Source organism: Excalfactoria chinensis, chromosome 2, assembly GCF_039878825.1.
Source record: "Excalfactoria chinensis isolate bCotChi1 chromosome 2, bCotChi1.hap2, whole genome shotgun sequence".
Classification (NCBI taxonomy): domain Eukaryota; kingdom Metazoa; phylum Chordata; class Aves; order Galliformes; family Phasianidae; genus Excalfactoria; species Excalfactoria chinensis.
The window spans coordinates 15504691-15522480 of record NC_092826.1 but is presented as its reverse complement, the minus strand read 5'-3'; the positions used below and the strand labels follow the sequence as shown (position 1 = coordinate 15522480).

Below are 17790 nucleotides of genomic sequence, written 5' to 3'. Positions count from 1 at the left end.
GAGAGGAAGATCGCATGACCAAGAATAGTGAAAGCGGTCATTCACCACTTCTGCATCTTGTGCTTAACTTTTCTTTTTCTTGCCCTTCAAGTGCTATCAATCAATTAAATGCAATGACAAGTACTATAGAAATGTTCAGAATAATAATATTATTTTTAAAAACAGAGCATTATTAATGTAATTTTTTCATTATTATTTTTAAACTACGGTCTTTATTTTTAACTGGGGTCTGCTTCTTTTTCTCCAATGAATACCTGATTAGACAAAACTTCTAGATGCACCATGAAACATTTTTATCTAAAATGTTGATTCTGATTATTTTTTTCTATTTTTTGCCTTACTCCTTAAGCTTATCTCTTAGAGTCATCGCACACTGATTTTGCAATAAAAAACACTGAGAAACATTGTTTTTAAGAATGATTTTCCATTTCTTTCAGAAATCAAACTATTGGAAGCGTGTGTTAATTTTATATCAAAAAGGGGATGAATGGAATTATACAAATTTTAAAAAGTCTTCTCAAACTTTGAAAGAAATGCATGCTATTTATCTTCAGAATGGGCAAGTGCTTTCTTTCTTCCTCAGTCTTGCACTTAGCTATAGCTTTAAAGGTGAGAGCAAAAGAACTGTGAGTTTCACAAAGAAAGCATTTTGATCTATTTACAATTCCTAAAAGTGAAATTGAAAGAAACAGTAGCATATATATATATATACTTATTGTGATGTATATATATATATATATATCCTCAATCAGATGGCATTATTGATCAGTGTATCTAATGCAGAAGAACAACCACAGACAAACAGTAAAAAAACGATGTCCTCTTTCTATCTCAGCCCTTTTTATATTTAGTGTTCCTTTGTATGGGTTCAATTACAGAACATGCCTACAGCATTGTTTTTCTTTTTTTGTTTGCTTGTTTGTTTTTGTTGTTGTTGTTTTTTCTCCCCTTAAGCATTAACATAAAACTATTGTCCTTAGTACTTAGTACTGTGCATAGGCATTTTTTCAATTTTAATGAAATCTACTGGAAATAGAGAAAATGATTATATATTAATGATTAAATATCACTAAGACTATGTTAATATTCCTAAGTTATCCCTCCTAGTAAAAGAGAAAATCATAATGGAAGATCCTTAACATAAAATAATACTTTAAACTTATTATGACATAAAAAATTGTTCACCACTAACAATTAAGTTTTCAGGCAAGTAGTCAATGCTGTTATTGACAAGAAGTCAGTAGAGCTAACGAAGACCAGAAATTTTAACAAGACAGAAAAGAGGTGAATTCAGAAAGAAAATCAGGTTCAGACCTAATACTTTGGAATACTATGTATTCTCTTTCCTGCCTCCCACACAGGCAGAAAATTCTGAAAACATTTTAGTGAACAAACTCAGTTAACATATCAGTTACAAAGAAGGAAACAATTTACAATTTCTAAGATTAACATTAAATGGATTGTCTGGTAGAGACTATATACAAATTATTCATTTGCCTTTATGGAACTTTCACTGATCAGTACCAATTCAGTATCAATTCCGTATAAACACAAAACAACAAGAAAAGTAGCAAGAGCAGTGACACTGGTAAGAGAACTAAATGCAGACTAAATGAAGCAAATAAAAAAACAAATGGTATCTGCTGAATCTTTCTTCTATACCATTTCAGAATTGATAAATAGTAGCTCCTCCTTTTCATCTGGTGAATAACATTGAAAGTGGTCGTTTATTTATGCCAAATGCATTATTTCCCTCTAATTTTGTATTCTCAGTTCAAAAGTATTTTTATTTCACTCATAATGTTTGTCAGGTATACATTGGATCCATGGTCACACAGTCACCAGCAGACCCCATGGCTTGAATAATGGATTATTTAAAGCTCAGGGGAATATTAAGTCAATTTAAACTTTCAATGCAATTTTATCTGTGTGGCTCTAGTAATCTAAAATATTAGCTCATAGAAAATGCATAATGAGTACCTGATTAACTTCTTTACAAACTTTTTCATATATCAGGTGTGAAGAACAGAAATGAATGCATGAAAATAAAAGGAAGTTCTTGCAAATAAAATAAAATATTTTACTGAGATTGACTGAGAATCAGTCTAAGAGAACAGAAAAAAATATACAGATAATCAAGCCTACTTTTCTGATCTTGAAGATCTTAACAGTAAACACCTCCATGTTCCCAAGTCAGACATATGTTAAATCTTTCACTGCTCCTTTTTCACCTCCTGGAGATGAGCAATAATCAGTCATAAGATAGTAAAGGCCAATAGACTAAAGTTTACCACAAGCAATGTCAAAAACAGTTCAATGAAAAAAAAATTCTAGAACGTGTGACTGCTGCCTTGCATTTCTGACACAGGATTCCTTTATTTACTCCTTTAAGTGAGCATCTGGAAGAAGTCTGATTGGATTAAGACAAATTGCATGAGATTCATTTTAGAGATGAGGCAGAAAGGAGCTTCACAGATTTCATTGATCAAGTGCCTCTGTCTTGATACAATGTCATGTAAGCTGAAAGAAAGCAAGAATTATAATAAAAACATTTCTTGAGGAATTTAAAAATACATGAGGGGAAATTTTAGCTTATTATCATTCAAGATAACTGATCTGAAATGCAAACACTCTGAATTACTTTATACTGTTTTCATCTAATAGACGCAACTGCAAAACACAGCAAATATTTCTTCCAGTGACATTTACAGAAGAGGAGTGGTCTTATTTGGTATTTCACTGACATTCACAGTGAAAAGCAGTAGTGAAGTATAATTTATTTTAAATACGTATGAGTTAATATTTTCTAGTAAAAAATCAGTTGTGAATATGGTTGGAGTGGCACTTGAGAAAACTTAAGTGCATAAATATTTTAAACACTGAATATGCATTAAATGATTAAGGAAGAAGGAAAAAAAAAGTATAAGAAAAAAGGTTCAGGCTGCTTTTAAACACTGAATATGCATTAAATGATTAAGGAAGAAGGAAAAAAAAAAAAAGTATAAGAAAAAAGGTTCAGACTGCTCGAAAATTTGTATTTATATGCTAAAGCTCCCACCCTAAAAAGTCTTAAGGAATGTGTATCCACATAGTTTTAATAGATAGGCATGAAAATGTGAACAGGGATTCAAGGACTTTAATTCCTTTTGCTAATGTTGGTTAACATGGAGAACTTACCATAACTTCACTTAATTTTTCTGCTCCACAGAAAAATCCCAAAACCAGAAAAAATGACATAGCTGCATATATAATTTGAGTGTTTTAATAGTAAGTTCAATATGCATATTTATTTTTATTTAATTCTGTTTATATATTTTTCTTGCTGCCTGATTTCTTTATGCATAGGTTGTTTAGGTCTGTTTATGCTTTAGCCACGATTGACTCCTTTATGAAGTGCTTATGTTTGACATCTTATGACAGAAATCCTAACCTAATGCTCAGATAGCTAAGATTATATAAATCCCAGCATTATTTCTTAGAAATAAATCATACCATAATCCTTCTCACTGCTGTAGCTACAGAACAGAATCCGGCATTAAAATAAATAAATAAATAAAGAAAACAACAACAACAACAACAAAAACAGTTTTTATTAATAAAACACGTTTGGCATCATACTCTTATTCCTTTGATTTCTAGTAGACATCTAATTTTGTATTATGAAAAATCAGACAGTTAGTACATCCATTTAGATGATGTGTGCTAAAAGTAACCCATGCTAATCATTATCAACTTTAAATACTCAGATGGTTAAGTCATATATACACTTGGAAATTTATACTTCACAAATACAGTAAAAATAAAAAAGCTACTACATTTATAAGCTAAAAAAGCTAAAATAGCTCTGTAAATCTCTGTAAAGTTCTAGTAATACTTTTTCCACTTTTTTTTTTTTTTTTTTTCTTTTCTTTTTTTCCATTTTGCTAGTGATAGTCATCTTGAAGAAGATGCTACATATCAGAAGACAAGGTCAGAATTATTTGAAGTGTAAACCTCATATACAAAATGGAAGTAAGTGACAGGATATTTAATTCAGTTACTTCGTGTAAGAGTTGAGGGAAAATATTATTATTAGATCACAGCATAATAATTAACAAGGCTACTGAGAAGAAAAATAGAATTTACAAAAGTTGTAATTCTCTTCAAAGTTTAATGTTTAATAGTAAGTACAGAAGAACACACACACATTAATGAAATATTTGGTTTATAGCTTCAATTTTTTATTTTTAAAATTATTTCTGGTCAGATAAGAACATGTTTTAGGGAATGGATTTAAAAAAAAAAAAAAACTTGAGATTGCCTCATTTTTAAATTTTTAGAAATGGAACTTGTTTATAAGTATAGAATATCCTGAGTTGGAAGTGATCCGTGTGGAATTTTGAGTCAAATTCCTGCCTGCACAAAGAAGTATCCAAATTTAAACTATTTTTTAGAGACCTTTTTCCAAATGTTTCTTTAACTCCACCAGGCTTAGTGCCATAACTACCGAGAACCAGTTCCAGTGCCCAAACAGCCCATCCGCAAAGAACTTTTCCTAAGATGCAACCTGAACCTTCTCCACTCCTTGCTATCCTCTCAGGTCCATTGCTGATCAGAAAGAGAAGAGATTAGCACCCACCTGACCACTCTGTGAGGAGCAGTAAGCAGCCATGAGAATTCCCCTATATCCTCTTCTCTGAACTGAACAAACCAAGTGACTTCCGCTTTTCCTCATACATCTTGCCCTCTAGACCCTTCATAATATTTGCAACCTTCTTTGAATATTACTAGTTTTATGTTTTTCTTACATTGTGACACCCAAAACTGCAAACAGTACTTTACAGGAGGCTGTACCACCACAGAGCAGAATAGGGCCATCTGTTCCCTTTAAAAGCTAGTAATGCTGTGTGTGATATACCCTAGAATACCCTAGCTCTTCTGGCTGTCAGGGCACACTGCTGACTCATGTTCAACTTGCTGTCAACTAGAAGCCCCAGAATCCTTTTCATGAGGCTGCTTTCCAGCTTGTCTTGATCCAGCCTGTACATGTATCAAGGTCTCATAGACATATCTACATCCAACTAGATCAGCAAATCATGAAAATGTTCAGAGTTGACTGGAAGTTCATCATTAACACAGTCATTGCCCTCCAACTCAGGACTTCTTGGGTTCCAGAGCTCATTATCGGAGCTGAAGAAAGAGGCAAAGGCAGCACTAAACATCTCTGCTACATCCAAATCCCTATTTGTGAGGTGATAATCCTCATTAACTAGCAGATTAATGATGGAAGGCATGTCTGGAGATTATTAATCTGAACTCCCTGCTAAAGCAGGTTCCCTACTGTAGGTTGTACAAGAAAGCATCCAGGTGGGTTTTAAATATCCCCAGATTAGTAGACTTCACAACACATATGGGCCACTTATTCCAGTGCTCTGCCACTCTAAAAGTAAAGGTTTTCCTTATGCATATAAGGAACTTTTGGTATTTCATTTTGTGCCCCTTGCTTCTCATTCTCATCATCACCAAAAAGGGCCTCATCCAATCCACTTAATGCATGCTTTTTTGATATTTATAAGAATTTTACAAGGTTTTCTTCTGTCTTAGGCTAAAGTACTAGGTTTTTCAGCCTTTCTTAATATGAGAGATGCTCCAGACCCACAGTCATTTTTGTGGCTTTCACGGGACTCTCTAGAAGTTCCCTGTCTGCACTGAACTATAGAGTCTTGTGTCAGCCACTCTCTTAGAGCAGCAGGCTACTGGCTTCTGGCAAGTCTCTACACTTCCCTAAGGTTTCCTCAGCTCAGAAAACCTCTCTGTACCTTGCCATCCCCACTGATGAAAAAAGAGTTGATCATCTCAGTGACTGATGCAATTTGACACATAGTTAGAAAATTACTTTCTAAGAAATTATTACAATAACCTTGTCCAACACTATACAGATAGATCAGATTTAATTGCATGAGGCACTAGAAGCTTATAAATAAGAAAAAGGACTACTTACTTTAAGAACATCTCCTTGAGCTAAATGAAATGTTCTGGCAGAAATGTTTATTCCTTTCCCTGCTTGTACCTGAATGCTATAAATACATTCATGGTTGTTTTCATAGTTAAGAGGATAATTGGGGGACAGTAAAATCCCTTCATTATTTGTTGTGGAGGCTCCACATTCAGCTGCAAGTAAAAGAAAATGTTAAGGTATATTTTAGTAAAAAGCATAAATAGTTTCAATAACTGTGACAATGAGAATGTTAATGGAAATCACCATTATTAACATTTATTGATATTATAAATCTATTTCTTAACATGTTTGTGGTAGTGATTTAAGACTACAAGCACCTATGTAACCCTCTACAACACTTTAATAAAAGTATGTTAGATCATATTCAGAGTTACAATTATGGTAGTAGAATGTTCCATAATCATGTTTTAAAAGAGCTTTCTACAATTTTATTTTGGAGGAAATATATTTTGTTTTTATTAAAACTTATTTCTCCAACACAAAAACAAAAAAAAAAAAAATCACAGACATAAAAATAAATAAAAGTAGCCTATATATGCATATATATATTTGTACACACACACAGGCATACATGACACATATTCACACAGATTAATGACAAAGAGAAATTTTTGCGACTATCAATTTACTAGAATTTATATCATATTCAATGGCATACATTAGAGTAGCAAAGTAGTTATTCCAAATCTAACAATGAAATAATTGGAAAAAACAAACAAACAAAAAAAAAAAAACAAAACCCAACTCATTAACAGACAAGAACTAAAAACATAAGAGAAACAAACAAACAAAAATGTATAGAAAAAAAGGAACGAACTGGGTATAAAAAGTTAAAAGTAAAAAATGGAAGAGTGGTAGTAGTATACTATAATAATTCCAAAATCAAAATTATTTAATTGGGGATTTACATAACTGAGTTTAATCATAAAACACACAAACATGAAAATTTCTGGGAACTCTTCATTAGATAATAACTTAATAACTAGTTTTAATAAATTAATAACTTAATAACTAGTTTCATCTACTATCATAATTTGGAATATATGCATTATTTTAATTAAAATATTTTGAGCATTGAAGAACAGGGTATGTTAACACCAACAAACTACTAGAATTCTTTCCTTCCCTTTCAACAAAGTTCTGATAAATAGTCATTATACTGATTAGACAAAAGCACTTCCTTTCTTTTTAAAAGATTTGTTTGCATTTTAAATGTAAATGTCATACCAGATTTTCCAGATTTATGTTTGGTTTCCAGATTACTTCAATATTCCTACCATTTATTTTACCCGATAACATATGAATGCATTCGTACTTGCTTAAACTTGGGGAAATCATTGGTTTCTAATTTCTCTGAATAAATGGCATCATGCTGCAACATATTTAATGTCTTGAAAAGTTGTTTAAAATAATCTATGAAATCTATTTCAAGAATTTTTTATCATTTTTTTAGCACCTCTCTTACCAGAATGTCTAATTCTGTATAATGAAACACATATATGTATATATATACTAAACTTGTATACTAAATGTCTTATTGTTCTTCTGTATGTAGCTAAAGAAATATTTTGCAGAATACCAAATCAGGAGTGGATCAAAACAGAAAAAAATCTTTGATGGCTTTGTACTTCAACAGGGATATGTAAAATTACCCAAAGTATTCAGATGCCATAACTTTGACTCAGAAAAGTTGTATTCACGTAACTATGATGAAGTAGGAAACCTTCTAGCCCACACAATTATGTCTTTTACTCTCAATAGACGTGCTACTCTGAGGATGCATAGGTCAGTTTGAGTTATAGCATGTAGGAGTAAAATCATTATAATTTCTTTTGAGGTGAAACATTTCTCATTTCAGATAGATAACTCAGAAGGCACATGGTTGATGGCATTAAGTTGATCAAACAATTCTGCTCCTGTCAGAACTGTAATTCAAAACTATTTTATTAAATCTGAGTACAGCAGTGAACCAACTATTCAGTCATTTTTGACTGATATACTGAATCATGTTTTCTGTTAAAAATAAGGAAAAGTTTCATATTAATAAAATGTATTATTCTGATTGTAGTTCTCATAATAGAGAGAGACGACAAATACTTTAAGATCTTTGGGACACATCGTAAATGATCTTAACCATCACAGTACTAGAAAAGAAATTTAGTAACAGTCCGCAAGTCATCAAGGATTTCCTCTGCTTTGATCAAAAGAACAATCCCATTGTGTTCAGTTAAATCATTACACTTTCCAGAAAGCATAAACTGTGTCCTATAACAGTAGCTTCTTTAGAATGAGGAGAAAATTATTTACTATATTATTCTAGTGGCGACTATTTTTCATTTTCAAAAATATGTTAACTGAAAAATAATTCACACATTGTGTTCCAGCTTTTCTCTCTCTCTCTTTTTTTTTTTTTTTTTTTTTTTTTTTTTTACAAGCACACAGACATGAACACTATCTCTATATTATAAAGACAAAACAGCAATTCTTTTCATTTTTGTTTCCGCACTAATTGTTTCTTATTGATAATTTATCAATTCATTTTCAATATACTAACATTTTCAGATGAATATTCACTTCAAAAAACAAAACAAACAAAACAAAAACAACAACAAAAAAGCAAACTGTTTCTACAGCTGTGCATGCATTCATTATTATTATTCCTCTGTTTAAAAAAAATCACCATCTACACAAAAATAACTTTTATTCATATACAACAGGGACTCAGCTTCTAAACCACCTCTTCTGTAGATATATACATAAATGGTGTTTATGTCTACATTAAATTGGTCCAGAAGGTGGGGACTGGGGAAGTGAACAGCCTTGCTGTGCTCACATCTGCCATCTCAAGAAATGCAGAGCAAGTGGGTGCAATTTTTTTCTGCATGGAGTATTTCAATGACACACCTTTGATTTATACCCTCTTACAAGTCAGAGGCCATTTTTTCACACTACTTCTCTGCTGTTATATGTTGCACAGCAATAAAATGTAACTAAATATTGGTGCAAAGGTTTAGCCGTTCCACCAACATCTGCCTCTGATGTCACAGGCCAACAATAAATTAGAAAGCCTTACTTTTGGAGCAGCCCTCATAGGTAGAAACATTTTGATACAGTACATGTTTTTTCATAAGTAAGAAGAAACATATAGGCAAATAACTATCTTACATTTCAGAGCTATTATGTTTGGAGTTTTTTGTTTGTTTTAAAACATTCTCTATAGTACTGAAACTCAAGACCTTTAAGAATATTTCAGATTTTAGATTATTTATTTTCAATTTTAGCTTTTAAAATTTAAATTTCCAGTCAAAGCTACATACATAGATGATCTCTGAAGTGAGTTCAGAGTGTTAGGAACTATTATAGTATGCTTCCTCTCAGTTATCTTTGTTATTGTTTTCAAATCAGAATGTCAGTTCTCTTGTCCTATTCTAATCTAACTTACCTAAGAATTATATGTAGACTTCTTTCCTATGCATGGAGCTAGTTGTATGAAATATACCTGATCTAAGTGATCTAATTACATGTATAAATTTTTTCATAACTTGAAAATTTACGCTGACAAATAAGAGGCAATTATTAGGCATCTGAATAGATAAATATTGACTTAATTTTATACAAGTTTTTCTAGACTATTTATCAAAATAAGAAGAATAAGCATCATATCTTTAGTTTGTAATGCTGTGATGTTCACTGAAAACACTAATACTAATTACATTAAAGAAAAAAAAAAAAAAGTATGACTAAGATGATATGGAGGATATGAAAGTATCATTCAAATTAAAAGATGTATTATCATGCTTTTCCATGCTGTATATCTGCACATCCATGGACAATGACTACACATACAAGCAAATGAAAGCAGCTGACCACGTACCCACACACCTTGGCAGAGGTGCACTCCATACTCGTCGTCCACCACCAAGACAAATAATCTCTGAAGTTCCTTCTAAACGATATCCAGATGAACAGGAGTATGTCAGAGTATCTCCCACTCCGAAATTAAATCCTACTCTGTTACCAAATTGTGGGATTCCTGGATCTTCACAAGGTTCAAGATTATACTCTGAAGACAAAAGAGCAAGTCAGCCTGTATGAGGGAAAACTACTTGTGTTTTCTGTCAGACTTTTTTGTAAACTCACAATGTATTAAATTCTGTATATTTCCACCTGACCTTTAGTACAGATTTCAGTTTTAAGAAAAAAATGAATGCACAAGTGTTATGTTGGCCATTTAACTGCATTTAAATATTAGAATAATGAATGAATTCACATTTTGCAGATGCCTAACCCAGAATGGTTTTTAGAGTCATATATTTCCCACATACATAAAATGAATGAAAACAGTGGTATAGTATAAGAGCCTCAATTACTGACTTTTGGGATCATGTGGAATTTCACTAACTAAAATTAGACCCGTTTTGTTTTTTCCTCTTGCTTAATAATGTTTCTTAGAGTTTGCTGTTATTTATAAGATAAATAGCTCTACAAAGGTATAGAGATTCCCTTGAATTAAAACTTCTAAAGCAAAATTATTTGTTTTAGAAACAAATAATGCTATGATTCAGTATAATCATTTATCAAAATCCCTTCAGCTTTAAACATCTTTTACAGGTTCTATATATTACTATGTATATATATATATATACTTATTTTTCAGAAAGAACATTCCAAGTATCCAGTATCCTTACCAGAAAAAGAAATGTTAAATCCTTCGTATGATATTGAAAAATCAGATATAAAGCGCAACTGGGCTCTGAAATTTCCATAGAGACCAGCATTGATTGGTGAAGGAAGCTCTGAGCCAGTCAGACGTGCTAATGGCTGTGTGAAACTGCCATTCTCTGTTATTAGTAAATAGTCATGATGATCTTCCAGATGGAAGGTGTAAAAGGTGAACTGCACACCTATTAGAAAAAGCAGAATTTATTTACATATCATTCTGATAACATATATGTAATTAAGATACTGATTAAATTCATGCATTTCATTATGAAACAAAGTACAAAACATGAAGATATTCCACTTTTTCTCAAATTAATATATTTATTGACTTTTATATCATAAATATATTGTCCTAGACAGGCTGGAGAAGTGGGCCTTTGTGAACCTAATGAGGTTCAGCAAGGCCAGGTGCAAGGTGTTGCACTTGGGCTGGGGTGTTTATGCAGCCTGGGTAAAGAACCTATTCAGAGAAGCCCTGTGGAGGACTTTGGGATCCTTGTGGATGAGAATCTGGACATGAGCCAGCAGTATGCACTTACAGCCCAGAAGGCCAACTGGCATTCAAGAAGGCATTCGAGGCCAAGCTAGATGTTTATCTGGGCAGCCTGGTCTAGCGGCTGGCAACCCTGCACATAGCATGGAGGTTGAAACTAGACGATCATTGTGGTCCTTTTCAACCCAGGCCATTCTATGATTCTATGATATTCATTCTCCTAAACTGACTGACAATAAATTGGCAGAAATCACACACAGAATTCAGAATCACAGCCAAATTACATTTCTTGTGCTGAGCTTTGAGACTGACAAATGTGTAAAATATATGTTTTTAATTGTAGTTTTACATAGTATATACTATTGATCTGACATGAAAAGAGAGCGCTAGACAAAAATGTTTCTTATATAGAACAAAGCTGAAATTTGGGCCATAGTCATTGCATTTACTGCAAATCAAATTAATTTTGGCCTTATCGTGCATGACTAACTGTAACAATAAAATCAGAAATGCAAACATAGTTTTATGACAATAAATCAAAACATTATAATTCCTATGAATTCACTGAGGTTCTCTAAACATTTTCAAACTCTGTATTCAAATTTAACTCCAAGAAATGCTTCAATCAGTGTTCTAGATTGCTACAACATTTCTAAGCAAAACCCCAAGGTATATGCTAACAGAAGTTGTACAGTTCAGTTTCCTGCAGAAACTGTTCTGATCACCTTAATGTTATCTCCAGAGAATATTTTTTTAAGTTATGATCAGGTTCCTCCTCATTTTGCCTCAAGTCCTCACCCTTCTTTTTAATAAGGAGAATATTTAAAATCTTGACTAAAGACATGAGGCATAACACTATGATGTAATTTCTCAATATTACAATATAAACATTAAGGGAGGGCTAAATTAATTGTTCTATTAGTTAGCTGTCTAAAATATACCACTGACACTATACTAATTTCACCTCAGTATTAAATTACATGAAATCACATTTAATCAACAAAATGCAAGAAATAATGTCAAGATGCAAAGTTCCATCTCCAAGAATAGTACCAATGTTTCATTATTCTGGTTAAGAAAATAAAATAGGAAAATAAAAATAAAAATAAAAATAAAATAAAATAAATTTTTTAATGGACATTCTACAATCTTAATACTAGTTCACAAGTACATGACTGAAAAAAATATTCCTGCAAGTATAATATACTAAAATAGTAAAATAAAATCATATAAATGTATGCTGCAGATATTTTTGAAAATGGTATTTGTGCATGTAGAAACAGGGCATTTCTTAGCAATTCAATATATGGAGATATATTATATAAATCTTAACTAAATATATGCATTCACTTTCTATTCATTAGCAATAATATGAAGTTGTAACACAAAAGCGTGTGTTTTAAAAGTACCTCACAGTATTGCATGGTGACCTGATACATACATTTTCTTGGTAGTCTGACATTAAACTGCTATATTTTGTAAAAGGAAACAGTCTAAAGAAAATATTATGTATAAAAATAAATTGTATCCTTAGTCAGTAGCCAATAGAAGATACTCCTTGACGTTATAATATACATATTATATTAGACATGAAATAAGAGTACAAAATAAGATTCCCAAAACGAAGTTTCTCTCCTCCAGTTTGAAATTACGTGCTCATTTGTAGGTGATTATTTTTCTGTGGTGGCAATTATCTAACACTTAGACCATCTAAGACTAATAACTACCTTCAACAAATAACCAGCCTTCTTTTTAAAAGCTTCTGTTTCTCATTAGTTAATAGTTCTCTCTTACTGCTCTAAATGTTCTCTTAAGTGGCTGCATTTATTTTTTTTTTTTTTTTCCAATTGAACACATTTCTAAACCATATTATTTACATGCTGCCACCCTCAAAAACTCACTGAGCTAAAACCACTAATTTTCTTCAAAATAAAAGGATTTTCCTTTCCAACATTTCCTTATAGACCCTTCCCCTTGCATTATTCTCACTTCTTATACTATAACATAAATAAAATACTCACTTAATTCTTCATTTCAAATACTTCCATTGATTAGAAGTCTAAATTTCAAGGACTATTTCTGGCTAATATTTTTCTAAGCAAAGGCACTTCCACAAACATAGAAAAAATATTCATACTCTTTCACCTATATGGATTAACGTACACAAATCCAACTGTCTGTTATTTGAACTGTAATAATTCAGGAACTTATCGTTCTGCAAAAAGCATTAGGCTCTCTATAAGCCTAGTTCACATGTAAAATTCTAGGAATTACTGGAATCAAATAAATTAGAAGACAAATCAGCAATAAATTTTCTAGTTCCCCCTGGTTAATCTAAATCTGCACTTTGCATGTGTTTGCATAGAGTATCAGTTTATATATATTAAATGCAAAAAATAAACAGAAAAACAGTGTATTTACCTTTACCATGGGTAACATCCACAGTCCATGTACAATTCAATGAATTTGGATAAAGTTCTGGATAACCAGGGGATAATATTGTCCCACTAGGTCCTCTAACATCTCCACCACATAAGGCTAGAAATAATAATAACAAGAAATAATAATATTAATTAAACTAAATTTACAGATGAGAAAAGAAAGCAAGAAAACAATCTTTTAAAAAGTTCATGCTTTAAAACTACTTAAAAATAGCTGGTCAAGTGATTCAGCAATCCCACATATGAATATAGTCATTTTTTTCACTACACGAATGAATGTAAAATCAATGAAAAGTTAATAGAATTTTTAATAGTCAATAAGAAAATAAAAATTGGGTTTCCTTAGCTGTTTTTTTCCCATAATTCCCTGTGAATCTGTAAAACTCAGAAATTCAGTAAAAAGATGAAAGCAAATGATAGTGTGTCAAACAACAGCACTTCAGACAGGAGCTAAGGTGGACACTGGGGAGTGAATTGGAGAGAATATCCAGAATGTACCCTGTCCTACAGTGCATCTTAGCATACATTATTTTCAAGAAAACATATGTTTTTAAGGGATTTCAATAATACTGTGGAATTATTGTTATTTTTTTCTTTAATAAAAGTCTATAAATTTTCAGACTGTGGTTACTAGGTTACTAAACTGCATATCAACTGTTTTTAAAGCTGTACATGTTTAAAAACTGGTTCCTTATAGAGAAGAAATGAAAATTGGATGTTGTTAACATACACTTCGTTGTATATTCCAGGATAGATTAAGAATGTGGAAACATGTAAATATAAGTTCTTGATCTTCACTGTCTCAAAAGGAGTGAGAAGAGAGAAACAAACTCAACACAACCTAGAGCCTAAGGACTAGTGCTCCACTTATGAGAAAAAGATTATCATAAACATCAAAATTATCTTTCTTCTTGAAAATAACTACATAGAATAACAAAAATCAGTTATACAGAACTCTTTCTTCACATACATTAGTAGTTGCATTTACATGCACTTCAGAAATATTTATCACTTTATCAGGAAACATAAATATCTTACAACACATTCAAGTTAGAGAGCTCACTGACTGTTAAAGCAAATTGTCAGAGCTCCTCTGAGATTCTGTAATAGCAATGCACTATTAACTCATTTTTTTGTATTAATGTGGTATCATTTTTGTGGTTTCTTTACATCCTATGTGTGTTGTTTTATGTCAATTTGGAGTGTTTAGGATGATAACTGAACAGTGGATGTTAAAGCAATAAACATTTCTATTAACTATATACTTTAGATTTTTTCCTACTCGTATACAAACTGGATGAAAATAAGTTAATAACATCCAATTTTGCCTAACTAAATTCATTTAATAATTATAGTTAACCATTTTTTGTTTGAAAGCTACATTAATCTTGGTAGTCTTATGTTGGAATATGACCGCGGGAGACATGCCTCATATATCATGGTCAGCAGGTCTCAGTTTATTAGGTGTAACAGCATCTTGTTTATACAGTCAGTAATAAGCTCATACATATTGCAAAAGTAAAGCTCAAGATTGGTGGGTTATACATTACTTCATTTGACCTTTATAGTTAGTCTTATGGTTACTTTTCTTCATAGCTATGCCTACACATTGCTACACATCTTGTTTTTCCCTTTAGACCGTCCTTGTTTCTCGCTACATATTTTCTCCTTAGCTACATATCCTGTCTTTCACATCCTGATATCTCCTCATTGTTGCCACTAGCCACATACCTTCTCTTACAATTTAACTAATGGAATCTCATCATGTCCTTTCTCACGAAGCCACTCTGCACAAACACTCTCTACACTTACACAGACCCTCTCCACACTTCCCCCGTTTTCTTTTTGGGCAACTAAGAAGGCATTGTATTTTGAGTCGATCATTCTCATTAGTAAATACAACATAACAACATTACTGTTAAACCTACTAAAAAGAACAAACATGTTTGTACTGCAACCTAAGTTTCTGCAACCTGGAAATAAATCCGTGAGGGTCCCATTGTGTTAATCTGTAACCAGTTAAAAAATCTTCAATTTTCATATACTCTGATATATTGAATTTTAATGACCACTAAGATTTGTGCAATAAATACTTTTAGGATGCTCATAACCATGCTCTACCGACTGAGCTAGCTGGGCTAATAATTGATTAATGATCATGCAATTTACGAAGTAGCATGTCAAATAGAACCAACTTTAGAGGACAAATGTACTAGAATATCACTAGGGGCATTATTACTTATTGACCCTTGAGAAACTGTTTGTGGTGAATGCGACAGGTGGTGCCAGCAGGGCGTCCCCTGCTTCAAAGTGCACCTTTCCTCTCTCACCCACCCCAGATTCTCTCCTGCATTCAGGGTCTGAAGGATTTCTTCCAGTTGTACACCATATCCGCGTGGCCAGTGCGTGATATAGAGCCCAAGTGGAACACCTGCTTGGAAACCAAGTATCAAATTTAGTTCTATTAGCGTGTGCCTTTGTCTCAAATGATGCATGGTTATATTTTAAAATCCCAATTAGTTGGATGTAAGAGAGGTAGCCATTTTACGATACAGGGTCATCCCTTTGCCTGGGATTCCTTTCCAGATTTTGTCCTTGCAAATTAAGAAAAGCTAATTAATAGATTAGTAACATCATAACTAAGTCCTGTTTAATACACATTTGAACTATTGCCATGCTGGAACCCACGTAAGGCCAGTCTCTGTGGAAATATGAGCACATTCACAACCCCAAGTTGTCAGTGGTAGGGGACAGTCCCAAAGTCCTGCGGCCATATTCCAAACATTAACCATAGGCTGTTCCTTGAGCACTGGGGAAGCTTCAAAAGAATGATCCACATAAGCTGTATCTGTACGAACATGATTCAAAAAATTCAGCACAAGCAAAACAAGCAAAACCTTGCATAATATTTCTTGTAGTGTGTCTCCCATAGTCTTATAATTTTTTTCTGTTCACCATTTTCCTTGTCAACATTCCATACATTTTGGCCAAGTGGTAAGCTGGAAAGCTGGAGATTCAGTGTCACAGTTTGGAATAGAATATTTCAGAAATGCTGTTACTGAACCTTATCTTATTTGCCACAGAGAAATGATGTCCTAATGCATTCACTTTCTTCCTCAGTTCTCTAATGAAGAATGAAGTCATGACTGTCCATCGATCAGACATTTGCAAAATGGAATCAGAGCTATAATAGCACAATATTGCAAATTCTAGAGATTTACTTTGTAAATACTTCAGGTCATCACCTTTTAATAAGAAAATGTAATCAATTTTTATAATCATGGGATACAGTCCAAACAAATAATGCATTTTACAATAGTTGTTCCGAAAAAATGTCAAGACTGCAAGTGGTGAAAAAATATCTATGGCACTCATTCTAACTATATGAAGGCTAGCAGATGGCATACAATGGCATCAAGGGACCAGCATGTTACAGAACAAAACCAAGTTGACAGATCTGAAATACAAAATGTGCACTGGTCCTGAGAAGATGATAAACATTCAAAATGTATAATATCACTACTAGTATCTGATTCTTTCAGAATGCAAAAGAAAACAGAAACAGATTAAAATAAAAATAACAGAATAAACCCCACACATTTTTCCAGTTTCTACAAGGAATGTTCCTTTTAGTTTAATTATACAGAGATGGAGGGTAGGTCTAAAAGTAGAATGAATAAATAGCCAATTAAATAAAGCACTAGAACAACTAGTGCACTAGCACTAGTTATTATATGGAAAATGGAGTGCATGAAACACGTTCTTTTTATAATTTATGATATTATGAGCACAATAATTAATTTCTTTGTTATGCAAGATAAGCTGAATTGAGAGGTCTTTTTTTTTTTTTTTTTTTTTTTTTTTTTTTTTCCCACTACTATGTTTTATTAGAAAGATAAAGAAAAAAATAACAAGAAATAAAGTGAAATTAGAAGTGACTATATGTAACAGAGAAACCTGAATGTATAGTATAAAGCGCCTCTACAGCAATGTGGTGATCAGACATTATGTGACAGCTTACAAAGTAGCTTTTGGATATCTGTGAATGAAGATTAATATATATCAGTGGAATTCAATGGCTTAAGAAAGTTGTTTAACTTAAATAAGATTTTTACGATATTGAATTTTATAGTTAA

The 17790-nt window shown here is 32.3% G+C and overlaps 1 protein-coding gene across 5 annotated transcripts in view; it reads right to left on the bottom strand.

The window, feature by feature from the left end:
* Nucleotides 1–17790, bottom strand: part of CSMD3 (CUB and Sushi multiple domains 3) — a 496245-nt gene that overhangs the window by 174886 nt on the left and 303569 nt on the right. For all 5 annotated transcript variants that reach the window (XM_072330149.1, XM_072330150.1, XM_072330151.1 and 2 more), the window contains 4 exons: nt 13635–13751; nt 10687–10902; nt 9873–10061; nt 5981–6150 (listed from right to left, as the gene is read on the bottom strand). In XM_072330149.1, the coding sequence (XP_072186250.1) occupies nt 5981–6150; nt 9873–10061; nt 10687–10902; nt 13635–13751 (692 nt within the window). The remainder of the gene's footprint in view (nt 1–5980; nt 6151–9872; nt 10062–10686; nt 10903–13634; nt 13752–17790) is intronic.